The following is a 27,560-nucleotide window of genomic DNA, read 5'->3' as shown; positions in this document are numbered from 1 at the left end:
GTAATCTTACAACTAACCCCATTCGTACTAGCATTTTGATCGTCTTTTAAACATCCAGAGCGCTTATGATGCTAAATGATTGTGTTGGATAGCTTCCCGCCGGAACTCCACATTTAATGCGACCGGAGCTTGGTGAGGTGACTACCTTTGAGGAGGTCCAGGCGGCAAAACAGAGACTTCATGTTCGGACAGCGGCTGGCGAACCTGGCATTGCTTCGGAATTGATTATCTCTGGTGGAGCTGAACTCCCCCAGCGCATTCGTAACCTGAGCGTGGATGTGTGGACAACTGGGTCTGTCGTTGCGGATCATTGGAGGAATGCTGCGCTCGTCCCCATCCCGAAGTCGTGCGACACTGTGACTGGCAGGGCATAAGTCTTCTGGATGTCGTTGGCAAGATATTTGCACGTGTCATACAGAACAGCCTCTAGGTGGCAGAGGACATCCTTCCTGACTAAAAGTGTGGTTTCCGGAAAGGCAGGGGCTGCTGCGATAATTATGATTTGTGCCGCCCGCCAGCTCTCGGAGAAGGCTGTGGAACATGACACCGGGCTCTCGGCTCTCTTTGTGGATTTACGAACAGCCTACAACTCCATTCCTTGCGCAGCGTTGTGGGCTGTGCTTCGCAAACACTGCCAACTTTGCTTGGGCTTTTTCAGTCCCTGGATGATGGCACGGCCACTTGTGTTCGGCTATCGGGTGCACAAGCAGAGTCTTTCAGCGTCTGCAATGGACTTCACCAGAGATGTACGCTCGCGCCTATGCTGTTCAACCTGTACTTTCCCCCAGTAGTTGCAAAGTGGCGGACAACTTCAGTTCCTGGCGCTGACATCTGGTATCATGTCGGCCGCAAGTTGCAAGCAACTCAGCCCAGCCTGCCTCACGGAATCGCAATTTGCCGATGATGCGGCTTTGTACACCACGTCGCTCCCTTTTCTCCCCCCCCCCCTCTCTCTCTCTCTCTCTCTCTCTGTCTGTCTTTCTGTCTGTCTTTCTCACACACACACACACACACACACACACACACACACACACACACACACACACACACACACACACACACACACCACACACACACACACACGCGCACAAATACACACACACACACACACACACACACACACACACACACACACACACACACACACACACACACACACACACACACACACACACACACACACAAAGTCTACACCGGCAGCAATGAAACTTACCCGAAGTCCACACATGCACACAGCAGACACCTAGTCAACTGTCGGTGCACCACACGATCCATTCAAACACAGGAGAATATGGCAGATAGAGGACAAGCTTGTAAAAACACAACGTCAAGGACTCAAAAACTTCTCTACAGGTGGGGTTGGAGGGGAGTGAAAGCAAGTATGACACAGCATGCAGGAAAGAAGAGCCTAAAAGTAATCAATAAAACTATGACAATGGCAGACGGCATGCTATTGACAGGAGAACACCGAGTGATGATAACTAGACTAATGTACAGCGGGAAACAGGTGCCAACACAATAATGATTTCCAATGTTATCGGATAAACTGCAGCAACGGGACACAACGGGGCAGCAGAGTATTACTAAACATGCTTGGTGACAGCACATGCACACAGCCAGCCAATGAGAAAAAATAAAATAACACCAGTGCAGCAGCAGCAGCAGTGGCAGTAGCACCGATGACGGGGAAGACAGCATCACCGACGATGCACAGCATGTTCGGAGTATATAGACTGTATAGGCGGCGCAAGCGCAGCTAGATAGTTATCAGTATGGGCAGATTATACATATATACACACACGTGCGCGCATGGTGAACACGCACTCGCATACGAATTGCAGCACAGCAAGAAGCGCTGGTAACAGAAAGAGAGTGGGCGAAGATAGATGATAGCGTTTGGCGCAAATCTGTTGGTTTTCACACAGAACTAAGAATGCCACTGCAAGTACACGTATCCTAAGAAGCCGACAATAGATCAAGCCAATGTGTACGAATACGGCCATGGTTCTAGAAGAAAGAAATTATAATGAGTCATGTTTATGTACATTGATCTACGATAAATACAGCAAGGAGCACTCGCTACCAGCAAAGCATTACGGATCACCTACAGCTTTGGCATGCAGCTAGCTGTTCCGCTATGAGCCTAGAGATGAACGAGACCGCTTTCTGGGTGGTGAGATGGCTGAAAGCGGCCGAGGATCTCGCTTCGCCACAGCTTTGAAGGCATCGGCTACTAGACTGGGACAGTTTGCAACTAATCGACTCCAACCAGGCATTTCCGTCACCTTTGCGGCGTTTCTGAGTTCAAGCACAAAGCAGAAAGAGACAGGAAAGACATAACATGTAGAGGACAGAGCTAGAGGTGCATGAACTGGCAGCACCAGTATCACTAGTCCTGGCCAGATCATGGAGCAAGTGGGCCCGGAAACCCAGAGTGACGGGGTCAGCACGGGTGACAGGTGAATGTCACGTCCGCATGCTACGCAGGTTCCATGCATAGGATGTGAATACGTCAACATGTAAGCTTTCTCCAGCATGAATCCGCTTGCTGAATTTCTGTGCAAGCGAACCCAATGCAACACGAACGTGCAGATCAACATGTAGTTTTCCCCAAGATGATTACTGTAAGACCAGATATTTTAACGTCAATTAAAGTTAACGATCTCCGGATTTTCGTGGGTTAGCAAGGTGAAATTCTAACGAATTCCGTCTCAAAACCGGCAAATGACTGTACAGGTATGTATCGTTTTGTACATAACGATATCAAATGTTGACGAATTTTTTAAATTCGTTAAATCGTTAGAATTAAATGTTCGTTAAAGGGGAAGTGCGTCGATTTTTCGAGTAGTGTCCAGAAGAAAGACAATTTGATATCGGTTCGAATGGCATATCTCTCGCTTCCATACGATAAGCCAAAATTGCCAAATCGCCAAGTGTATACTCACGTTGCCATAGCGACCAGCGCAGTGATGACGTATGAAAGGCTTAGCTCCACCACAGAGAAGGTCGATCCCTGCAGAATTTGGTCATTTTCAATTGATTTATTGTATTCACGAAGTGAAAGAAGGGCTGTGTTCAATGCTGTTAGTGCAGTGAACTGTTTGTTAGTAGTCCTCTCGGTTGTGTACTGGGACGTGACACCGACAGGAGAAAGCTGGAGTGCGGAGATATCACCAAATAAGCGAAAATAGTGACGAACAAAATGCTGAAATCTTGGTTGGGACAAATCAGACGTTCAGCATTTCCCCCAACCAAGGTCTATGCCGTTTGCTCTTTCCACGTCCTGAAGATGGATGTGATGCTTCGTGGCGACTCTCCTATCTCTCGTAACATCTTCTGAAGCCAGGTGAGACGATGGGTGGTGGAGATTGATGAATGAAATAATGTCGTACGTTTGAAAGTTTGCTGAAAATGTTTCAGGAGAGATGGCGAATACCAAGCATCTTCTCCTAGAAGAACCGTTTCCTGGGCACAGTCAGCCTAGGGAAATGCAGGAGAAGGCCGATAAACAGTTCACGGCACTAACAGCATTGAACAAAGCACTTCTTTCACATCGTGAATACAATAAGACAATTGAAAACGATCAAATTCTGCAGTGATCGACCTTTTCTGTGGTGGAGCTAAGCCTTTCATACGTCATCACTGCGCTGGTCGCTATGGCAACGTGAGTATACAATTGGCGATCTGGCAAGTTGGGCTTATCGCGTGGAAGCGAGAGACATGCCATTCGAACCGATATCAAATTGTCTTTCTTCTGGACCCTACTCGAAAAATCGATGCACTTCCCGCTGGTCTTACAGTACTAGCAGAGTCAAACCTGGTTAGGACGAACTTGAAGGGACTGAACAAGTTTGTTTGTCTTATCATAGTGCTTCTTATCCAGATCTGCCAAAAAAATGGCATGCATATCATAATTATGTAAACAGTTTCCTCTGAGACAAAAATGCGATAATACTCATAAAAAGGACACAAGATGTTGGTAAAGAGCCTGAAGTGTGTCCTTGTTATGAGTATTATCGCATAATCATATGGATTGTAGTTATGTGAAGGTGCACGTTGTGCCACATGTAAAGCATTTTATTCATAGCATAAGCCAGCAACAGGTATTAGAGGACAGTGTGCAATGAATTCATGACAGCACGTCCTCCGCCTTGTACCCATGCTGTCATTTCGTTTAGCCCGTACAAGAGGCCTCGGCTATCGGAAAAAAAAAACTACAGCAAGTGCACACATGTGGACCGAAGATTCGAACTACGTGCTGATTTTGTTCAAATCACACTTGAATTAGATCGTCTTCGCGAAAGTTCGCCCAACAGAGTTCGTCGTAAACGAATAATTTTGACTTGATATAATGCCTGGCCAACCACAGGATTGGCCCTAGTTCGTACTAATGAAAAGTTCGCCTTATCAGTGTTCGTCCTAACGAGGTTTGACTGTAGTCTGTTCTGTTCTATTTCGCTCCCCTTGACGGAGCTCGAACATTGAAACTGTGTGTACAATTGCTGTTAACACGTCGAGTTCAACTTGACTTGAAAATCCCCACACCTGCATTCAATTGGTGTGGATGACCAAGACCTCAAGGCCATACATACCTTGTGATGTACCAAGACCTCAAGGCCACACATACCTTGTGATGTAATTAATTGCGGATGCCTTGAGAAAGGTACTGGAGTGGTGATCTGCGAGGATGAGCGACTCAATCGCATTGGACACAGACAGGTTGTCGGCAAGGTACTCTTCGCAAATCGAAACGAGCCGTGTCAAACCATACTGCGAGTACACACAGCACAGATACAAGTGGACAGGAACAACATCTACAGGCATACACAGCACTGCAGCACCTTTTAGGTATTCACATTTGTTCGTATCTGTATTTATGGATTCTCCACAGCCCATAGCCTAAATCGAGGGAGTCTCCTTATCAGGGATGGATCTTCTCAGCTCACTTCCATGTCGGAGGAATCGGAATAGCAAGATCATGGCACGAAGCCCCAGCACAGCAAAACACGAGAAGCCACTTTCCAGTGGCACGCAGTCTTGCACCAGTGTCCAATCTACATAGCTGACCAAAGATAAGATAACTATTCAAGAGAGGGCATCATTTTTTCATTCACTCTCTGAGACAGGGGCGCTATTCGAGACAAGGCATTATTAAATATAGGGCTCTAGTCGCGCGAGTACGGCAATCTACCCAGAAGAAGTCCATAGAAAAGAGCAAGAGAGAAGATAGATAGAAAAATAGATAGATAGAGAGAGAGAGAGAGAGAGCTTGGCACAAACCTTATCAGATGTCGCCAGTAGCTCCGCTGCCATCTCCTCGAGGTTTTGCTTGTCGACATTGCCAGTGTAGATAAAGCGCAGCATCTCACCAAGCACAGTTGCAGACACATCTTGGATTTCCACTTGTCCCTGGGTGAGAAGAAAAAGGAGGAATCAACGCGTAAACTCACTTTCAAGATCAACACAGGAGCTGAGATAGAGGGTTCACACTAGTACTGTGCGGCTACAAATCTATACGCGGAACTACCACCCTTCAGTGATCAGGTGATGAACACCTTGAAGAGGACATTGTCTCTGTCTTGGACCTGCTGTGTGTTGGTACTGTCCATTAATCCTGGCCTGGGTGGCTTGAAAGGGGACCTCCACAAATAAATGAAAATTTGATACCCTGTAGACTTTCGGGCACCGAGTCGAATGGTCTTGGTCCGAAGTCTCTATGACAAAGGGTTCTTGAGATATTTCAATTTTAGCCACACCCCTATACCAATGTACGTGTGATGTCATTGTGGCACGGTGCGGAAATACTTTGGATTTTGAATCTCACTTTCTTCAGGAAGAAAGTCACTTCAGAAAAAAGTTTGCCAAGTTGCCTGAACCGCCGCGATGCCAAATTGTTGTGTTGTTAGTGGTGTCAGTATCACATAATCCTCCTGGGGTTAGTTTTCTCAGATTCCCAAAGGATGGAGACCTGGCAAAGCGCTGAGATGTTGCAATACATCGTGAAAATGTCAAGCCTATTTTCGCAGCACGAGCTATGTTTGCTCGTTGCATTTTGCTAAGACTTTATGATCCAGAGGGACTTGAGAGCTGAGTTTTGACGAGTGCGCCGTCCAGGACAGCCCTCATCAGTGGACCAGTGCCCTCCGAACTGTGAGCCTTCAGCGAAGCGAACTCAACAAGCTGCAACTGAGAAAGCAGGACGAGGTACGTACCATCAGGATGAGAAGAGATAAATATTGTGCTCTGGACAAGAAGCAGCTCTCTAGCTTACTTGCATGCTGTCGCCAAGGGGTGGGTCACATCAAGCATTCAGCGTTGAAGACCACGTAGCTGGGTGAGCAGCAGACACTAGTACTGGACACAGTACGGGCGAAGAAGGTGATTCAGGATTGCCCAACCAGGTGGAACAGCTCCTGCCGTATGTTGGCAAGGGTAGTCGAGCTGCAGTCTCCCCTCCAACTGCTACTTGCTGATATGTCTTACAAGGATTGGAAGCAGCTGGAGCTACCATCCACCTACTGGGAGACTGCAAAGCAGCTGCTGTCCATTCTACGCAAGGTCGATTCGGTAACCATGTATCTGGGCAGGGAGAAGTACTCCACATTGTCGTGGTATCTTCCCCTTCTAACTTCCCTGAAGACGGCCTGCACCAATGCTGACGATCATGACAGTGGCTAACGTTATGATGAAGACGATTCGACACTGCTAGCCGTGTCGCCATTGAAGAAGCGCCTCCACGACCGTATTGAGCACAGGTTCAAGCTCAACAGTCTTGATTCTGACAGTCTGTACGTGTTGGCAGCAGTCCTCAATCCGCGCTTTCGGGATCTGAAGCATTCGCCTCACCAGCGTGCCAGTATTGAGGGGGCACTGATGCATGAGGCCTCAGTAGCTGGCAGCAGCGAGTGTAGTGAGATAAAGCCGCCCACCAAGCGCAAGCCAGCCCACTCTGCTCTGAACGATCTCCTTGGCTGTGAGGATGACACGAATGCTGATTCTCTGACAGTGGAAGTCACCGCAAACTTTGAAAAGGAGAAACCGGCAGAGCGCAGCATCGCCCCACTCGAGTGGTGGGCAGTGCACGCCATCAGGTTTCCTCGGCTTGCTCTTCTGGCACTTAAATAACAACAATGTGCGTGCATCACTTACGCTGGATCTCTTCAGTTGGCTTCTGGTGACTCTATCCGGAGGTGATACTTCGATTGACAGCTTTGGAGGCTTTCGTGACGGTCTTCCCTGCTTTCTCACGCTTGCCTGAGCAGGCCCCGGCTTCGCACATGACGGCAAGGAGGAGGACGAGGAACAATTACATTCAAGTACATTTACACTGCACTTAGACTTAGGCAAGGACAATCCAGAGTTACACCATACTGAACACTTTGGTGGATGACCACGACGAGGACGAGACGCACGTGCATCAACCGGGACAAAACCTAACGGCAAACAGTTCACACTTCCCATTATTTTGTTTAGGAGAGGGTAACGAAAATGTTCAATATAAAATTAACATGAAAAGTCTTCTTGGCTGGTTGTGTGAGCTTGCCTTGAGGCATGCAAAGACATTCCAAAGAATTACCTGCTTCTGTCCCCCGTTGAAATTATACAGTTAAAAAAATATATCGGCGTACTCTGAGCTTTCCAGCGTCAAACATTTTGTCACCAGACCTCCTTTCAATTAATTGTCCTATGCATCTCATTGATGTGCGCCACGGCGATACATCCCATGATTCTCAGCAATTCTCTATCGCCAGGCACGGCACAGGGTAAAGACTGCACAGTTAATGTACAGTAGAAGATGGTACATGCAAAACTTAAAAAACAAAAAAGCCCGCCCGCCCGCACTAACTTGTTGCATGGATGGCCCCACCCGGAAAACTCTTTTCGTGTGGCCTTAGTTGGGTGGGTTTTTTCTTCTTCATGGTGCAGAGTGGTTGTTGGTAGAGAGATTCACAGACAGTATACACAAAGTTAGCCTTCTGGTCTTCAGCAGTGCAGGAACTCACACAATGCATGTACATGTACACAAAGGGTAACTTGCATGAAGCCAGAGTGTTCAGCTCGAACGTGTTGTCATGGCGAAAGTCCCCGATTACATCATTTTTAGTGATGTAGACTAGTAGTTCGTACAAGCAGGATTCAAGCAGATTTCTCCTGCAGCACAACTGAAGCTCAGTTGTACGCACTACGCAACTTCCCGCCGCTTATCTGCATCAACTATGATGTATTCCTGGAATTCCGTCGTGACGCACAGCTATGCAGCAAGTCACAAGCTACACACTCTGGGTTTCACGTACATGTCCTCTTGATGTATGATGACTACCAGTATCAGCTTGGTGAATGTAAAATACTAAGCTCAGTTTCACGCCCACAAACCCGATAATTTAAAATTATAATTATACAAGCACACGGATGGACAGCCAGATAGGCAGACAGACAGACATACAGACAGAGAGGCAGACAGACAGACAGACAGACACACACACACACACACACACAACTAAAATGCAGGCAATGACTGCTGCAAAGTGAAAAACTAACAATACAAAAAACGGTCCTGCAAGCATACCTTTTGACTTTCTTCAAGCTCCTTATACTTGAACATGGCATTGAAGACTGGAGAACGTGCTGTGAAGTATCACCCAGACAACGAGAGCCAATCAGTCAAACGATAAGAGGACAAATAACACGGAGGCTCCTGGAAAGATTGGTTGCTCGCTACGCGGGCGCTTGGGCTCTCCCTGTCGACTTGACTTGACAGACGCCACAACTACCATTCAGAGGCTCGCCTTGGGAGCAACCAACCTTTCCGCAAGTACATGTACTACTGAAGCAGTTAGTAGTGACCACCAACACGCAAGGAAACTTCTAGCAATTGCAATTCGCCGTGCATCCTAACAATCTCAGAACGAAGTGTACATGTGCATGTAGACGTGTCGGGTATGAGCAAGAGGGGAACAGCTGCAGTGCAAGCTAGGGAACGAGGGAAGCAATTAACAATAGGAGGGCAGCTGAAGAGGGGGGGGGGGGGGGGGGATGACAACGACGGGCAGCAAGTTGCTTACCCGCAAGCACACAGCGGTGGGCTCTGAATGTCTGGCGCTCGGCGATAAGTTCCACGTCAGTGTACTCCTCATTGTCCAGCAGCTCGCCAAGATTAGCGGAGAGCTGGCACTTGGGAATCAGAATATTATTGGGTTTAGTACCCACAATGTTCGTTGGATCGTCCACGACACTCACCTAACACCAGCAAATAAACCACAGAAATAGGGGCACAATCTTAGCACACAGTCAAACACAGTCTTAGCACCCACGAGCGGCCACTGCAGCAACAATCTAGTTCCACTCGGCACCTGGGCCGACAGACACTCTTATTAAAATTTATAGGGAATTATTCACGGCAAACAGTACCTTCTGAGATCATTTCAAACCGATGTGCTTGAACCAGAACTTGCAGAAGCGGGTTCTCAACAAAATCAAAATCAAAAGCGCATTTTCTAGTACATAAAGCCTCGTAACGTTTACATACATGTACATCTCATTCATGGTCAAGCAAGCTGCATGGTGCAAGGTCAACAATCACAATATTATTTTTAAAGCAACTACAAAATGTCACACCCACTATTAGCGTGAATGAGTGGAGCAATGGTTCATGATATTTAAACACAGAGTCCAAGCACCCATGAGTGCCCACTGTACTGCAGCAACAATCTAGTTCCACTCGACATCTGATCCGACAGACACTCTCTGTATTATAATTCATAGGGGTTCACCGCCCCAGGGTTCACACGTCTGGGGCCGGCTGCACAGTGTCCGGCGTGACATTCGACTCGCATGCTCAGACTTCATTGGGCAGCACTGTAGTGCACCCTGATTGTGACTGCATGCGCAGATAAAATCAGAACAACACACGTTGAAACTTGAAAGGTGCCACGGGTACGGCATATCCATAGCACCTTATCGAGTCTTTGCTGAGCAACACGGATGCCCCACAGCAGGGCAATGGATACATTCTTCGGATATTCAGCTCCGCCATGTGTAAAAGTGCAGTGCAAAGCATGTCCATGCCTGCTGCACTGAACCCAGACGGAGAGTGAACTAAAATATTTCACAGTTTGCACGAGAGTTGGTCAGACCGACTTTTCCGCATCTGTCGGAACGCCACCACCCGGAAAGATCAAAAGGAAGTTTTGGGCAAGATACTTACTTCACAGTAAATGGTTAGGCAATCATTTGGCAGCAGGCCATTCGCTTCATCCATTAAAAAATCGCGTCTGATGAATTTCTTGAATCCCCAGTCTTTGCCGGTGACAAATCGATAGGCTCTTTGACTCTCTGCAGGACACAAAGGCCAGATGAGATAATACCAGTGAGCTAGGGTCAACTGTGTGTGTGTGTTTGTGTGTGTGCCGGTGGTTGCACGGATCCGATATCTGTCAAGAATGGGCTGCGCCAAGGGTGCGTGATGGCACCTGTACTGTTTAACTTGTACTTCGGCTTAGTTATTGAGCGTTGGCGATCCCTTCTCGTGGAGCGTGGAATAGAGTCTGGTGTGGACTTCAGCTTCACAATTGATGGCCAGCTGTTCCCTCGTGTCACTAGGCGTCGTCCCCACTCCGAGTCCGGCCATGCTGATGACTTCGAGTTTGCGGATGATGCTGTACTGCTCGCTACAACTCGCAACGCAGCCGATCAATCCCTGTGTGCCTTTTGTGAGGTCGCATCCAGCTTGGGTCTCACAGTGAGCATGACCAAGACCAAGCTTCTCGTTGCAGGTTTCGGAGTTTGCCCTGCTGATTGCTCTGATTTGGTCATTGGCAATGATAGGGTTGAAGCAGTCACCTCATTCCCCTATCTTGGTTCCACCATCACTCCAGACTCGCGGTCGCAAGCGGACATTCGGAGCCGTCTAGCAATGGGTGCAGGGGCCTTTGGTGGTCTTCGGCGCATCCTACATGACCGGAGCCTGAACCTCCCTACCAGGCGCCACCTGTATGTCGTTTGCGTACTGTCAACGGTTCTGTATGGTTCAGAATGCTGGACGCCGTTGAAGGCAGATTTAGATAGAATGGACCGGTTTCACCATGCCAACATTCACTCCATCCTTGGCGTATCGCGAGGCCGACAGTGGGAACAGCGCATCTCTTCACAGGAACTGCGAGCACAGTGGGGTGATCCCACACCATTGTCACGCATGGTGCAGCAGAGACGGTTGGAGTGGCTTGGGCACCTGGCTCGTCTTGATGACACCAGAGTACCGAAGCAGTTGCTGTTTGCCTGTCTCCCTCAGTCTCGGCCATTCTGTGGACCTCGTCGTCGCTGGAAGGACACCATTCACACGGACCTATCCGTGGCTGGAGTGCGTAACTGGTTTGAGGTGGCAAGCGATCGTGGAGAGTGGCGTGGAGTGGTGACAGCAGCAGGTGAGGACAAGGAACCTGCCCCGAAGAGCATCGAGTGCCCAACCTGCAACCGTCTGTTCCGCCGTAGTTCCGACATGGCCCGGCACAAGTGTTCAGCAATCCGTCAGCTCCCGGTATCGGAGCAGCCTGGATCAGTACAGTGTCCAACATGCAACCGATGGCTACGTAGCAGAGGAGGCTTTGCGGTGCATAAGTGTCGGCTAGGCGATGTCGACCAGCCGCCGGCCCCTGCCCCTGCTCCTCTTGTTGTTCCGGGTGTAACTTGCACCAACTGTCAGCGTTCATTTAAATCGGCTGCGGGTCTCAAGCGTCACCGTTGTGGAACCTGTCCAAAGCACCCTACTGTGGCTGAACGCCAACAATTCAAATTTCACTGCCAAGTTTGCCACAACCGACGGTTCCGGAGGCGGCAAGATCTGGAACGCCACTTGGAGCATTGCCTTCCTCCCCCCTAATCTCTCTGACAGTACCTCCCATCTGGGAGCGGCGTGGCCAATCCTGGCAGCTGTCAATAGTAGTAGTAGTAGTGTGTGGGTGCGTGCGTGCGTGTGTGTGTGATTCAACTTGTCGGATAGCTACCTTCTTGCCAAAGCATTAGGAAGTTGGACTAGTTTCGGCTCCACAATCCAGTGTGTCGTTACTATATAGCTTTCATGGCTGAGGTTATTGGTATGTCTGTTGGCCCTGAGTTCCCAGTACTCAGTTGCCGAGGCTGGTTGGTAAACTAACTCCAATTTCACTTCAAGGTACCAGTGCATCTATTGTCTGTTTCTATCAAAGCAATGTGCAGTCTATACTGGATACCCCAGCAAGTGTAGGGTGTGCATAGGTAACTGTCCTGGCCGTCCTTTTGCGATGTGCTCCATGTGGTGTAGACCAGGTGTGCATTGGGGGTCGATTCACATGACTTCGCCAGTTGTGTGCTTCTCTTGCGACGGGCATACGCATGGTACATGGTGTGTGTGTTTGTATGGAGGGGGGGGGGGGTGTTAAATCGCAACACACAGACACACGCACACACATGCATGCAAGCGGACAAGACATTCCAGCAAAAGTGTGGAAGGTCCAGCCAAAGGAATCATAAGATACTCAGTACAATGGTAGATGGCTGCACCGCATCACAGAAGCAAGAGTAGACTGACACATAGACAGACCACTAGCGCCAGAACCAAGAGTACCATGACCATGTCTAGTCAAATGGCCTTGGATGAGAACATCAACTGTACACAGCGAGTACAATTAAGGGCCTTTTGGAAAGTCAGCTAAGACAAGGTTTCACTGTGTTTTACAGGGCTTGACTAGCCCAACGGGAGACATCACATACCCATCGCTTTTCGCTCTTCTTGCTTATAGTTGAGCAGCGAAAACTTGAACTTCGCTCGAACTTCTTGTTTGTCGCAATGTAAAAGTAGGAGGTAGAGTGACAGGTAATCCTTGCTGTCTTCATCTAGACCCTTAGGATTCACCCGCAGGCACCTACAAGGACAGCAAAGGACAAGAAACATTTCGAGAACAAGCAAGTGAGCAGCTGAGTTTCATACCTTTCTGAATCCTTTCCATGAGAACGGTAGAACTTCAATTTCAATGTAAACAATCGGGGAAGTGAACTGCCAGAAAAGTGGGACAAAAAAACAATCACCTTTGTTTGCCTACTTGTAGTAATCTCCAGAAATTGACCATGGCTCCCCCACCCCACCATGAGGAAAAAGCACCAAGTGCCATCAGTATATATGGCACGTGTTGTGAGATGCTTGTGGTGCAAATAAATTGTCAGTGCCTTAAGGTTCGGCCGGTTCCCCATAGCTCAGATGGTTACCCGTACTAACAATTCTTAGAGCATTGCTCATGACAAGCAATGTCCCAGGTTCGAGTCCTGGCAGGGTTGGCATTTCTGTGTGTGCATGTGCAGAATGGTGAGATCAATAATTAACATTAGTAACAAGATAAATGTCATTTTCCAAACAAAAAAGCGGCACTTGGGGTGAGTTTTGCATCTTAGCCCTTCAAGTGAACCTTCTGCCTAGGGGCAAGCAAAATGCGGCGGGCCCTTATTTGTTCACCATGTCCAACCAGCGAACCCTAGCCAAGTGCATCACTCTTCTTCCACAGATTTGGCGGAAGTCCGGTGAAAAATTTAAATTTCAGGGTCAGTAGAGTTTCGGCCGCCGAGTCGAATGGTTTTGGTCCCACGTGTCTCCGACAAAGCGTTCTCGAGATATTTCCGTTTGAAAAACTGAGTTTCGGGGGCTGCGCCATGACGTCATGCGGCCGCGCCACACCCTCCGCAACGTCATAGCGTGCAGCTAGGTCAAAAGGAGTGCGTGAAAGCAATAGTGTCAGTGCTATTTCAAATGATTTGGCGACTGATATTAGGTGGTGCAAGCGACCCCGAAGACCTAACTCCTTGTGAGAGTGAGGATGCAGCCATGGCTGACCTTCATGAGTTTGGTCTGGGGCTGAGAACCTCGGTATTCACTGAAGAAATGGCCGCGCGGGCCGGTCAAGAGTGAGCGCTCTGAGTTTCCGACTGATGAAGAAGCAGCAGCTATTGCAGACGAGGCTGATATAATTATCAGATCGCTGGAGAGCAGGGTCGCCAAAATGGAGAAGAGTGATGCGAGTGCTCTAAATGTTGTTCCATACCGATTCACTTAGACTCCAGTAGCCTGCCACATGGTGATGTTTTGGTGCGAACTTGGCATATTTCGGACTACTCAATTGGAGAACACTGCAGGCTCTTTGAACCACGGGCACGACTCTTCGGTCGCAACTCTATGGAATGTGAAAGTTCTAGGTCCTGGAGCTGTTCGCTGTTTTGTCACTTGTCACGGTTGTGCACTCGATCGCTGTAGCATAAAATAATAAGGCGGGACTGGAGCGGAAAACTAAAATTTTCTTTCTCAAAGCACAACCACCGACACCGGCAAGGAGAAACGCACGTTCTCTGACTACAGTACATGATATGACTGGACGACTGATGCGAGTGTACATGTAGTACATGACAAGTCCGTGTGTTGACTAGTTTTCTGAGTCTTGTGTCTCGAGTCTTGTTCAGTTGTTGTAGATACTAGCCCAGCACGGCAGTGCTGGAGTAGTTCCATGTGTGATGAGTTTGTTGACTGCACTACAGCTAGCATGCGCACGCAGCGCATTGCTAGAGCCGTAGAGGCCATCGCATGCTGACGGAAAAAGTCCAACTCAGAAACGGCTAAAATACGTTAAACCGTATTTCCACAAATAGTAGGCCGGTCTACTATTTTTTCAACCTCGTCCTAACCCGGCCTTATAATCGAGGACGGTCTTGTATTCGAGGACGATCTTTTATTCTTTCAACCCAGTTTGACCCCGGTCTTCTATTTCTCGCCACACAGTTTTACCCCCGTTCTTCCATTTTCTTCTACACAGTTTGAGCACGGTCTTCTATTTTCCCACAGTTTGAGCACGGTCTTCTATTTTTAACACAAGAACAAAGACTCGTTTAGTAGGCCCGGTCTTCTAATCGGAGACGGTCTTTTATTTTTTCAATCGGACCCTGCCCCGGCCTTATATACGAGGAAGGCGTTGTAAACGAGGACGGCCTTTTATTTGCGGAAATACGGTAACCTCGAGGTTTAGCGAGCTGAAAATCACAGGGTACGTAGTGTTTGTAACACTGAATCGAATGGTCTTGGTCCGAAGAAGCTGCGACAAACGGTTCCCCAATCGAACGCGCTCCGAATATGGCCATTTTGTACACGACTAGATGGTGTGGCTACCTGGCTGCACGCTGTGACGTCATCACCTGGATCTGGGTGATGCGCGCTCAAATTCGCACATGTTCGATTGGGCGTATCTGACGAACCATAGGCTGCAGCCTCCTCGGACAAAGACCATTCGACTCAGCGACCCGAACTCTACGGACTGTGAAATTTAAATTTTTCACCGGACTTCCCCTTTAACTAGATTTAACAACTCCATATCAAAGCATACTGGTACTCCATAAACAACTCGTGTGTGTGTGTGTGTGTGTGTGTGTGTGTGTGTGTGTGTGTGGTGTGTGGGTGGTGTGTGTGGGTGGGGGATCATACATGCACACGTGCATATGTGTGTATGTGCACTCGAAGAGAGTTGCGGTAGCTCGTGACAGCGCACAATACACCTAGGTGCAGAGCCTAGTCCAAACACTTGAAAGAAGGAACTGTTGCTGTCTCACAATCGGCTAAAACCGTGAAACTCCGAGGTACAGCAGAAACACTTTTGATTCCTTCCTTCAAATGTGTATGCGCGTATGCATGTGTGTGCGTGTGTGTGTGTGTGTGTGTTTGTGTGTGTGTGTGTGTGTGTGTGTGTGTGTGTGTGTGTGTGTGCAGGCATATGCACGCGCGCGTGTTCACAACATGTACATGTGTGCGATCACGCCAGCAGGTATGCATGGATCCACAATCTGGCTTTTGTTACAATGGAGAAGTCATGGTTAACACTTCATATCCATACATTACCATTGCATTCCATCCTTGTCGCCGGATGAAAAGATGGAACTTTTCAATATGTCTCCTAACTCCTCTTTGCAGTAGCTGAAATTCTCAATTGTCCACAGATAGGAGAATTTGGTGACACGAACTTCAGTGAAGCACCAATTCTCAGCAGGGTGGTTGCCATCATCTGGTAACCGCTTCTCCGCCTTCAATGACATAACACAACAGCACTGCCAACCAGGATAACGAGAATTTTCCGAGAAGGATACTGGATTACTAGTATATCATTTTCCAGCAGATTCGAAAATACGAATTTCCAAGAGCTGACCACTCAAACTAAACAAGCTCTTATTATCACTTATCACGTTTTCACCACGCTGGATGTAGAATAAGTCTAATACGAAATACTAAGTTCTTATGATATACGTGAAGGTAGCTGTGACCAGAAGTCCTGTACCCTTCGAGGCTTCTTCAGACAAAACAATTATGATTATAAATCGACATCTACAACACGACTCTAGCTAGCTCTACTGTCTACACGGAGAATCTACGTCTCGCCGCCAGGGAGTCGTATTTATACGACTGGTTGCTGGACCAGGATCAGGAGTCGTAAAAGAGAGTCTAAAAATACCGATCGTGTACTGTATTTTTACGACTCCCTAGGCCCTGATCTCATCGATCTGGCAAATCAGCGGCTTCAGCGCGCGCTGCAGCTGCATCTGCGCTGCATACACAGCATATGCATGATGATTGATACTGATTACTGTGGTAAACAGGGAGTCGTAAAATACGACTCCCTGGTGGTAAACTATTACCAAGAGTAGATACTCTTGCTATTACTTACAGTGTAGATCTACCGGTATGCGCATGATGAGGCATGATGAGCTCATCATGCACGTGTTTGCGCAAATTGCATGCATGCATGATGCATGTGTTTACCTAGAAAAGTGTTGATTTTTGAATTATTTCTTTGGTCGTTTCCGCATCAGTAGTTCCAGCTAGCAGACCTAGTAGTACCTCCCGATAACAAAGCGCCTTGTTCTCGTATTGCTACCTGTAGTATAATAAATAGTACGGCGAGTGGAAGCACCAAACTTTCTTTCACAACTTTAATACTTACAAAATACAAGTGTTGGAGCTCTGCCACGGCTGAAGCGAGATAGATGATACCGTCCCGTGGATATTGTAGCAGGTCCAATAATTGTTTTATTTGACGCTCGCGAGCCGAGAATACATTTCAGCTGTGGTGAAGAAGAACGATCTTGGAGCAATGGCTGGTACTAGAAAATGCAGTTTTCTGTTCTTCAAGTATGCCTTGGTGCTACTGAATGCGTTCTACCTTGTAAGTGAAGTCTCTGTATGATTTTGTTTCTATACCCTGTGTGTTGTGTTTTCGTTTGCTATTCGCCATCCGCAAATTTAGGGTTTGTTCTTGTTTCAGAAGGATCCTGGATGACTATTGTCACAGTATTGTGCATTACCATTCTCTTCAAACTGCATAAGAAGAGAACAGCTATGCTGGCGATGGGTCTCGGGCGAAAATCCTAGCAGTCATGCACGGTCACCTCCTCCCCCCCCCCCCCCCCCTTCGACACTGAAATATACATGGCATATTAATATTATGTACTTGTGCACAAATTTATTTGTACTTGTAAGTTGTAGTTAGCAAAAGGGATACCGTACCGTAAAGTCGTGTATAAAAGCCGCGGCTTAGGCCGTCATCACACTACGTTCTCCGACTCCCGTTTGCGTCTAAGTCCACGGTGAAAAAACCAAAACGGGTGGTCGTGTCATCAGACGGGCACAGTTCTTGACGCGTACATGCAGTCACGTTTTTGGAGAAATTTGAACGCACATACATCGAAGTACAGGGTCGCTCGGAAAAAGGCCGGGGGAGATACGCACGTTCATACAAAAAGTTGTATACCCCCTCTCCCTACCACGTCTACGCTTCCCGTTTCCTCTGCTCCCGTTTTCACCCCGTATATGGATCATGACAACCGACCAAAACTCCTTACGTGGACGTAGACGCAGCGCTTTGTACCGTGGTGTGATGACAGCCTTATATGACTTTTCAGGGGAAATTTTGCAGGTTGCTTTTGAGACGGGCTTCAAGACGTGTATTTCTATGCATGTCAACACTAAAACCAGGCAGACTGGCTTATGTGCCGACAGTGTATCTTGAAAATCAGGCTGCTATTCAAAACAGGCCTCTATATGAGACAGGCTTTAATACAAGACTCTGCGGTATGCATTATGCCATATCACCTGATCTGAACACCTACTCACATGCTGGTCTCTTCGCTGGAACACAACTTTCTGAATAATGAATCACCAAATTGTCGGGCATGGCCCATCTACAGGGTGAAGCAATAACAGATACATACAGATGAACAACAAAGAAATGAAGTACTAGTAGATATGATGTGAGGTGCAGTAGAAAGGTGATAAGATTTCCACTGCACCTCACATTGTATCTATGTACTGGCGTTTGTTCTTGGAGCTGGACGTGGAACTGTCCCCTCTGCTCGAGGTCATTGGCCGCAACTGATGTACAGTCAGACCTCGCTTAACCGCACACATCCGTTTTCCATAAAAATATCCGGATAGGCGAGGGAACCGGATAATGGAACACACAAGTGACATACTGTATGATTATGTGCATGACACATGCTGTAAATCGGTAACCAACGATTTTCTTCTGGATAAAAGAGGACCGGATAAGCAAGGTCTGACTATAGTAATTGCACATATTACTGCAAGTGGGGCCAATGACATCCAGCCCACCAGCGATGTGGCCATGAGAGAATGTGTTTGCTGACAGGCAAGTGTGCCCACTACTTGGTAGGGCTTCGATGTCATTGGTCCCACCTGCAATAGTACAGTTAACCTCTTGAGTAACGACCTCGGGCCTAACAACAACTCTTCAATAATGACACTATCTTCATATCAGACTTACTCACTTAGTGACCATTTTTACTGCATGCTGTCAACCTCACGAACAATGACAATTCGCTAGCAACGGCACTTTTCTTGTGCATGGTCGAGTGTCGTTATTCGCAAGGTCGACTGTAGTAGCACGGGTGCTGACCGCCTTACCCACACTGAATCATGTCTAGTGCAGGGATGAATTTATTGTCATATTTTTGCATAGGAGTTTCTGCTATACAAATGCACAATTGTATAGCAGTCTTTGATTTTGATTAGCATTTTTTCTTTGAAGGCTGGGTGTTTACCACACTGTCCTTCGTGAGTGTGATGCCTGAAAGCCTCTTTTCGAAAAGACCGACTGAATGATACAAGTTCACGCAGATTGAGAGTGCCTGCATCACATACACTGCACTGTATGCATGCTACTTGAGAGCGCAGGCTAGGTATACCGTAAAGTCGCGGATAAAAGCCGGGCTTATAAGCACGTAAGCCGCTTTCTGCATCAGGCTTTAATGCAAACCATGCTTATATGCACCACACTTGCATAGAAGCCAGGCTTCTACGCGCGACACGCGTAGATCTACCACTGACCACCGGTAAGGCGGCAGTTTTACTTTGCACTGTACATAGCACATGCACTCTTGACCTACCCGATCTGTGCTTGCATAGAAGCCGGGCTTCTACGCGCGACAGGCTTATAATAGTTACCGTATTTCCGCGCATATAACGCCATGGCGTTATAGGTGAAACATCGCTGTTTTGGACCAATTTTTTTACAGAAAATAGCCTCGGATTTAACGCCATGGCGCTAAAAGTGAGAGTCGCGTACATGCAAAAAAACCGGCAGAGTATGAACTTCGACTTCGAGTACCCGGATGGTGCTGTTGCACGTTCATGTCGAGCATCCATGTACTTTCAATTTTCCCTGAAAATTTCAAATTGTGAACCTATTGTGTACAAGGTGGCATGTGACAGTGGGGATGGGTACATGCAGAGAGAATCACCGCTACTGTAGGTTCACTGAAAGAATTGAACTCACTTTTAACACCAGATGCAATTTCCTCCACATTGACTTTTGTTCACCATGGCTTAATAAGTGAGGGTGGCCTTATATTCGGATATAACGCCATGGCTTTATATGCGCGGGAATACGGTATATGCATTTGACCCGTTTGATTTTCAGGCTTCTATCCGCGATGTGCTTGTATGCAAACCCGGCTTCTATCCGCGATGTGCTTGTATGCAAACCCGGCTTCTATCCGCGATGTGCTTGTATGCAAACCCGGCTTTTATCCGCCACTTTACGGTAGATAGTTTGTATGTATCGCAGTTTTCTGCGAGTCGCGGTGACTTTTGAGTAGCAGTAGAGCGATTTTGCATTGCAAACTGCGATGCGATACAGGATAAACTCATCCCTGTAGTGCATTACGTAATAGCTACATGTAGTCGTTTTGAAGCGATGATCTTTACAGACACATTCATCCGGTGCTGATTATGTTTGTATATTGAGCATCTGGATGAATTTTCTCTCTCGCGTGGGCAGGCCAAACTTGGTGTGTCTTGTTGGGTGTTTGTAGGAGACTTTATTAGCACGCTTGCAGTTGTTCTTTATCGTTGGCTTTCTGGTAATGACCAAAGCCTGCGGTTGATTTTGTGCCTCACCATTACCCTGATTGGATATGTGGACCTGTGTGTTTCGGTCTCTCTTCTTCTCCTTCTGAACAGTTGGTCGGCATCATCCTCATCGCAGTGGCTGGAGCTGCCAAGGCGTCGGCAATGTTCACCAGCCTATCCCTTCTTGGGGGCATCGTGGCATGCGGAGTGTTTGTCCTTCTTGTTGCCATCCTTGGCCTGGTCGGTGCATTCAAGCATCACCAAGTCCTACTGTTCTTTGTATCCTCCATGCATGGTGAAAGAAAATTACCACACCTTTAATAGAGAGCAGTTTCTGCACTTGTGAGCAGCTCGGTGAGAAAGTCGACTAGGTATGGCTACTTAGGGATTAGACGAAGGTATGCTGCAATGGAAGAAAGGTTAACTCTGCATTGTTCCGTACAACATTCATTTCAGTCCTTTAGTTTTAATACCCGACTACATGGTACTAGCGTCGGGAATTATACAGCACTGGCTGTTGGTGGGAAGCAAGAAACATTCAGCTGAGCTTGATACATATCTTGAATATTGTTTGCACCCGATAGCAGTACATGTATATGAACAACATGATCTGTGAGGCTCCACCTTGTGCAGTGCATTAGTCTTGTGATAGCCGTGGGAATTATGAGTCTGTCTGTTGTTTGGTGACCTGTCAGATGACTGCTGTTTCCTTAATCGTGTGAATGACGCAGTACATGATATCGTTGCTGATCATCTTTCTAATTCTCTTTTCCGTTTCGGTGGCCGTTCTGGCTCTCACTGGCAGTCAGCGCCATACAATTCTGGAGAAGTCCTGGTCAGCATCTTCCAACTCGACTAAATCCGATGTTCAATCGGCTTTTGACTGCTGTGGCTTTGACTCCAGCTCGCGCAATGCCACCGATAATCTCTTCCACCCTAGCTGTGTAAGTGTGCTCTCTTGTTACCGACGTTTACAGCTTGAATGCAATGAATGCCCAGTCCAGGACCTGGACAATGAAATGCAGCACTGGCCACAGGTACAGTGCCCGATGCGCAACAGCCCTGGTTACGCGAGAAGACTCCCTGCTGCACCATACCCGACTTCCATACCGTATTTCATTGTCCAGTAGTGTGCATATCCTTATCTCCAACATGCGCTCAGTCTTCAATCCTCTCTAGTTACTAGTAGCCCTTTGGCTCTTGTGCGTGCGCCTTTCTACAGTGCTTCGTCGATGACTTCAGCCAGCCTCATCTGTATAATATTGCTGTCTACAGCATTGGGTAATAGGCATGGTTAGCATTTTAGCGTTCACTCTTACTTCGACCATCTGCCTGTACCGTTTTTTGTGTGTTTTCAAGACATGGTTCAGGTTAGCATTTCGGTTTCTGAATATTACCGTTTCGTTCTCCCGCTAAACAGCTTTCTATCGTCGAAACGATTCCAAAGCGATGCTATTTTGGGTGCTGGGTACGAGAACCGTTGGATTTAGCGTTAACGGTAAAATGCTAACCATGTCTAATATGTAATTGTAGGTGTGTGTTCGTGTGTGTGTGTGTGTGTGTATGCCTGGGTTTTATTTCAGACTGCTGCTCCCAAGGCCCCAGCTTGCGCCAATCGCACCACTTGCACACCGCCATTCTTTACCGACGAAACACCCTGCTGCGATACCTGCTACTCGCACTGGCAGGAATCAATAGAGAAGCTGGTCAGGTCGTCGGGCGGCGTTGGCCTCTTCTTCTCGTTCACTGTGGTGAGTGGTGTTACTTCATGTTTTTCTACGCTTAAATTTCCCCGATTATAAGTTGCACTCGATTGTAAGCCGCTCTCCTATTTTAACCCTTTGAGACCCCACTGAAAGTACGACGATTCACTCACCTTCAAATAACATGCACTTTCGCTCGTATCTCTATGAAACAGTCACCGATTTTTGCAAACTAACCACCGTTGGAAAGGCATTTCCAAGACGAAGAGACTAGTACCACACTCAAGCCAGCTACCTGCACAGCCTCTGCTCTGCGTGGCCTATAATGCCGCCCAAAACAGCAGCCATGCGCGAACAGCTTCAGCAAAGTTCAAACAGCCGCCATTCCATTCTTCTTCATCGCATCGACTTCAAACAAACTACAGCGGAAAGCTCGTTCCAAGCGCAAAATTTTGGTGTGCAGCATGCTTTAGTATGACGTACCATTCCGGGGAAATCTCCTGCCAAGTGCAGCGTGAAAATTTGAATTTTTCGATCTGAGTGCATTTTTCAGTTAGTCTCCGACTTCGAGTCGCACCACGACGGCATCGTAACTCCTAGAGACTTCGGATAACTTCGACGTAATAGCCAAGGGTATTCTCGAAACGTAGATACTTTGTTTATGAAAATCGGCGAAGGAACACCAGAGATATAATTATTTTAGTGTCACTGTATACCAAACGATCGAATTCGATCGTTGGGGTCTCAAAGGGTTAAAGGGGAAGTTAAGGCAAAAATAAAAATTTCACCAGTTGTAGTCTTCGGGGTGCTGAGTCGAATGGTCTTGGTCCGAGAAAGCTGAGACGCTCCCTTCCTACTTGAATCCCAATCGAACTCGCGCACTTCCACCGAAACTGGGTGACTGCGCCCTACTAGATGGGGATTTGTATGCAAAATGTCACTAAAAGCGCCATTTCGTTCTTATAAAAGCACGGATGACCGCGATTGGCCCATATGTTGTAGTCTTTTGGACGCTGAGTCGACTGGTTTTGGTCCGAAAAGGCTGCGATGCAGAGTTCCTCCTTTATTCCCAATCGAACATGGTTGAAGAAGTGGTCACGTGCTCCTGGGTGCCCAAATCACCTGGTCACCACGCCAGCAGGCAACAACTTTCACACCAAGGTTCAACTCGAGTTCAACTCGAGTGACAGGACTGCACCCAAAAAAGGTCAAACAGGCTAGTAAGTTGTACCCTGCAGGCACGGTGACCAGCTGACTGGTGTACGCAGGAGCACGTGACCGCTTGTTCAACCATGTTCGATTGGGAATAAAGGAGGAACGCTGCATCGCAGCCTTTTCGGACCAAAACCAGTCGACTCAGCGTCCAAAAGACTACAACATATGGGCCAATCGCGGTCATCCGTGCTTTTATAAGAACGAAATGGCGCTTTTAGTGACATTTTGCATACAAATCCCCATCTAGTAGGGCGCAGTCACCCAGTTTCGGTGGAAGTGCGCGAGTTCGATTGGGATTCAAGTAGGAAGGGAGCGTCTCAGCTTTCTCGGACCAAGACCATTCGACTCAGCACCCCGAAGACTACAACTGGTGAAATTTTAATTTTTGCCTTAACTTCCCCTTTAAGGTTTGTGCGATTTTGTTTCGATATATTCACTTCAGTAGTAAGTCATGCTCAATTGTAGGTCACACACCTTGTTTGCCCTTGAATTTTGGTGTAGAAAGGCGCGATTTATATTCGGGGAAATACGGTACACAAATGTGCAGAGCAGGTGTTTGTGTACGAAAAGTATTCAATACCGTTTCATGATGTATTTCCATGCCCACCTGGAGACTTGAGCGCCCTTGTCTGCACACTGCCTGTAAAACGGCCGATTTTGGCTGGTAAAAACTTCAGCGACTTCTACAGCAGCACGAATTTGCGAGGGATGTTTTTAGTGAACAGTGTTTCATGCATAAGAATTCCATACCGACTTCTAGCGTACTCTCCCCTATTAAACTTATGAAAGAAAATAACCCTGTGTACATAGTTATCAGTTTACTCATTGGTTTGAGGGAAAGATGCGAACGGGACAAGGTCAACAAAGCATAATAAGCTGTTCCTTCACGACTACCAGGGCAGTGCACCCTATGTAGCAGGTATGTTTCACCCGAGTCCGTCGTAACTGTACACTTTTGTATGTGATCTTATGGAGAGAAAAAAAAATAGGCTGGTGCCATGAAATTTGTAAGTAATAGCCTGGGAGTCGTCAAATACTAGTACTTTAACGACTCCCTGGTAATAAATAGCCAGGTGTAATTCTTGTCTCAGTCTTTATTTTGTAAATGATTTTTTCACTACGCTCGAAATGTGGATTTTGTTTTATGCTTCATTTCTGTGTGTGAGTGGTTGCGCATGTGTTGCTGTTTGAAATCTTTTATTCTCACGTTGTTGTTGTTGTTGTTGTTGTCGTTGTGGTCGTCGTTGTGGTCGTCGTTGTGTGTGGGTGTGCGCTTGCGTCCGTGTGCATGGGTGTGTTTGTGTACGTCCTTGTGTATGGGTGTGTGTACGTGTGCGTGTGCATTGGAACTGCAGGGAGGCGGCATGATTTTCACTTACTGCTACAGGAACCGCAAGGACCCGTCTGTCAACCCTCGTGCGTTTCTCTAGTCGTCACTCACTGGCGTTTTTTAGGTTGTCTGCATACAGCGACACTGTCCAGTTTTTATCCAATCCACCGCTTGCCCTGTTGCCTTGCTGTCTGCTACACTCACTCATGGGATACCCAGCTGGTTCTGGCAATGGCCAATTCTTGCATGCTCTGAAATCAGAAAATTTAACATATTTGAAGCTACTGCTATATTCTCACACCAGCTGCTTGCATTATTTCCGACCTACTGCGGGCCTTTACTGTGCTATCATTTACATACTATTGTGAACTTGTAATAATGTATTCACTTGTCATAATGTCATCTGTTTTTTTTTTGCTTTTCATGGAAATTTGGTTCTTTTGGTGTTGTTTTACTTTTCATGGATCCAGTTGGGTCCCATTGGCATTTTCTACCTATTGTCAACAGATGTGCATGTCTGCTGCTTCATGTTTTGCTTGCATGCTCTTTCTGTGATCTCTTCCAATTTAGCGTTACTTGTATTCTGTTGGTCGCGGCATGTGATTTGTCATCGGAATTTGCACTGTCCTTGACACTTTCGTGTGTACCTATACATATGTGGGCAGTGCTAGCACCGGTGTTGACGTACTACTTGTTGTAATTCATTTTTCACGTAGAACCTCACAACACGCGCGAAGATCTATCTTCCATGTGTATGGATAGTCTGAGACGCGTGCATACTATTGTGCGGACATGCACCGGTATCATCGGCGGTATGTCACAGAGGAGTGCGAGAAAGGTCACTTAGGTGTTTATTTTTATTTTTTTACTATTGAACACTCACTGCATGATGAACTAAAATGAGGAGAAGAACTCGACACAATGGTACATATCCAGCAGGACGGAGTGGGTGGGACCTGTGAAAGCTCAGCCGACCAAGGGTCTCGGCATCACAGCAGCACATGTGCACCAAAGGAAACAAAATGGGGAGTGGAACGGCGGGGAGGGGAGCAGGAGAGCAAGAACTCTAAGGATAGGAAAGAGAGGAGGGAGGGGAGGAAACCAGGAAACTAATTTACTTGTTATCAGTCCAAGATATGAGTGCAAACAAGTACAAAGATAGCAGTATCAAGATCATGATGCTGAGGCGAAAGTAGAGGCTGATTGCCGTGCAGATTTGACGAAAGATTAGAGTGAGAATGGAGGAGAGTTAGAGAGAGATAAAGACAGATGGATTGGGAGTTTGATGAGAAGGGAGTGCTCCGAGAACATCAACAGGGTCGTACTGGCAGTAGCCTAGGGGGCGATGTCCGTGGCCAATGACCAACCCGACCGTTTCAGGTAGCGGTAGGTCAGAACCTTGAACTGCTGCATCCCACTGGCAGACGGTGCATCGCGGAGGAGAGTGGCTGGCAGTTCATTCCAGGCTTCGATGAGGCACTCCGGGAAAGAGCGCAGCGCAACATTGCAGGATCTGGCAGGTAGGGCTGTCTGGAGTTGAAGCTCGTGCGCAAGGTTGGCTGCCGAGCGGCGACGTGTGGCAGGCGCGATGGCGGGTGCGATGGCTCTGGCTGGGCGTGTCGCTGCAAGAGCTGGTGGGCTTGCGATGTAATGGAGCTTGTACAGAGTTGTGAGGCCGGCCAGTCCCCCCACGGCGCCGCAGGGACAGAGTGTCCATTGCAGCCCCTGTCCCAATCAGGGTGAGGGCACGATGCCGGACTCGGTCCAGCTGTGAGAGATGGGTAGCCGCAGCTCCCAACCATACAAGTGGGCAGTACTCCATTGGAGGCCGAATGAACCCCCGGTATGCTGTGCTCCGGCCCGGTGGGTCCAGGACATGGCACGCCTTCCGGAAGAAACCAATTCGCTGTGTGGCACGCACTGCAGTTCCTCGAAGATGCTCCGAGTATGTTAGATGGGCATCAAACGTCACTCCAAGGAGCTTCAGCCGCGAGCATTCCGGGACCGCTGTGCCGTTGAACTTGATGGGTGGTGTCTCCCAGGGTCTGCGGTGGCGGGACACAGTCATGGCCTGTGATTTCGTTGGCTCAAAAGTGACGCGTCACTGAGCACCCCATTTAGCAAGTGCATCCACACCAGCTTGGAGGTTGCGGCACACTTCTGTCACAGCATGTGGCGTTGGGATGTGGGCATAAAGCGTGGTGTCATCTGCGTAAACAGCCGGAGTGATCCCTTCCGGTAGGACGTCGCAGGCGTCATTCACGTACAGCAAAAACAGTGTGGGCCCAAGGATGCTCCCTTGTGGGACCCCAGCCGATCAATCTTGTATGGTTCTGAAGATGCTCCGCCGACTACTGCCTGCAACTTCCTGTCATACAGGTAGTCAGACAGCCAGTTGAGGAGGGGACCAGTGATGCCGTATGACGCAGCCTTGTGGAGCACGCCTCGGTGTGAAACTTTGTCGAATGCTCCTGCTATGTCTACAGCCAGCACGCGGACTGCGCCACCACGGTTGACTTCGGAGACCCAGGAGTGGTTGAGAGACGTGAGAAGGTCAGATGTGCTGAGCCCCTGCCGGAATCCGTACTGGTGGATGGACAGAGCCTTTTCAGGCTCAAGATGATTGACTATGGCAGTGTTGACAATCTTCTCCATGACTTTATGAACTGCGGGTCGAGCGACCATGCAGTTCATCGGCGCAGTCCTGTGGAACCAGCTCTCGCCTGATCTCCGTTCCGAGCCCAGCCACCTTCAGTTCTGTGCCCTGCTAAAAGCGCATCATGGCTCCGTTTAAATGCTTTTCGGCTAGTGTGTTTCTGTGGTATAGCGGACTGAAGAATAGTAAACGTGTTTTGCAATATATGTATGAAGCTATTTTGTATATAGTATGTTC

The 27,560-nt window shown here is 47.8% G+C and overlaps 3 protein-coding genes across 3 annotated transcripts; 1 reads left to right on the top strand and 2 right to left on the bottom strand.

The window, feature by feature from the left end:
* Positions 1-1,290: 1,290 nt before the first annotated feature.
* On the bottom strand, positions 1,291-16,384 carry LOC135804464 (speckle-type POZ protein B-like). Its single transcript, XM_065318343.1, has 8 exons — positions 15,899-16,384; positions 12,745-12,896; positions 10,205-10,332; positions 9,063-9,237; positions 8,567-8,625; positions 5,281-5,409; positions 4,628-4,770; positions 1,291-2,298 (listed from the first exon to the last, which is right to left on the bottom strand). The coding sequence occupies exons 1-8, from the start codon at positions 16,090-16,092 to the stop codon at positions 2,136-2,138; spliced, it is 1,143 nt and encodes a 380-aa protein (XP_065174415.1). The 5' UTR covers positions 16,093-16,384; the 3' UTR covers positions 1,291-2,135.
* Positions 16,385-16,882: 498 nt separating this feature from the next.
* LOC135804463 (tetraspanin-31-like) lies at positions 16,883-25,299 on the top strand. Its single transcript, XM_065318342.1, has 5 exons — positions 16,883-17,216; positions 20,531-20,698; positions 21,151-21,363; positions 22,003-22,170; positions 24,693-25,299. Exons 1-5 carry the CDS (start codon positions 17,145-17,147, stop codon positions 24,765-24,767), a joined length of 696 nt encoding a protein of 231 aa, XP_065174414.1. The 5' UTR covers positions 16,883-17,144; the 3' UTR covers positions 24,768-25,299.
* Positions 25,300-26,926: 1,627 nt separating this feature from the next.
* LOC135805654 (uncharacterized) lies at positions 26,927-27,322 on the bottom strand. Its single transcript, XM_065319729.1, has one exon. The coding sequence runs from the start codon at positions 27,320-27,322 to the stop codon at positions 26,927-26,929; it is 396 nt and encodes a 131-aa protein (XP_065175801.1).
* Between the last annotated feature and the right edge of the window lie 238 nt (positions 27,323-27,560).

The sequence above is a fragment of the Sycon ciliatum genome, chromosome 1, assembly GCF_964019385.1.
Source record: "Sycon ciliatum chromosome 1, ocSycCili1.1, whole genome shotgun sequence".
NCBI lineage: Eukaryota > Metazoa > Porifera > Calcarea > Leucosolenida > Sycettidae > Sycon > Sycon ciliatum.
The sequence above is the reverse complement of the archived record's forward strand: the minus strand, read 5'-3'. Positions and strand labels throughout refer to the sequence as shown.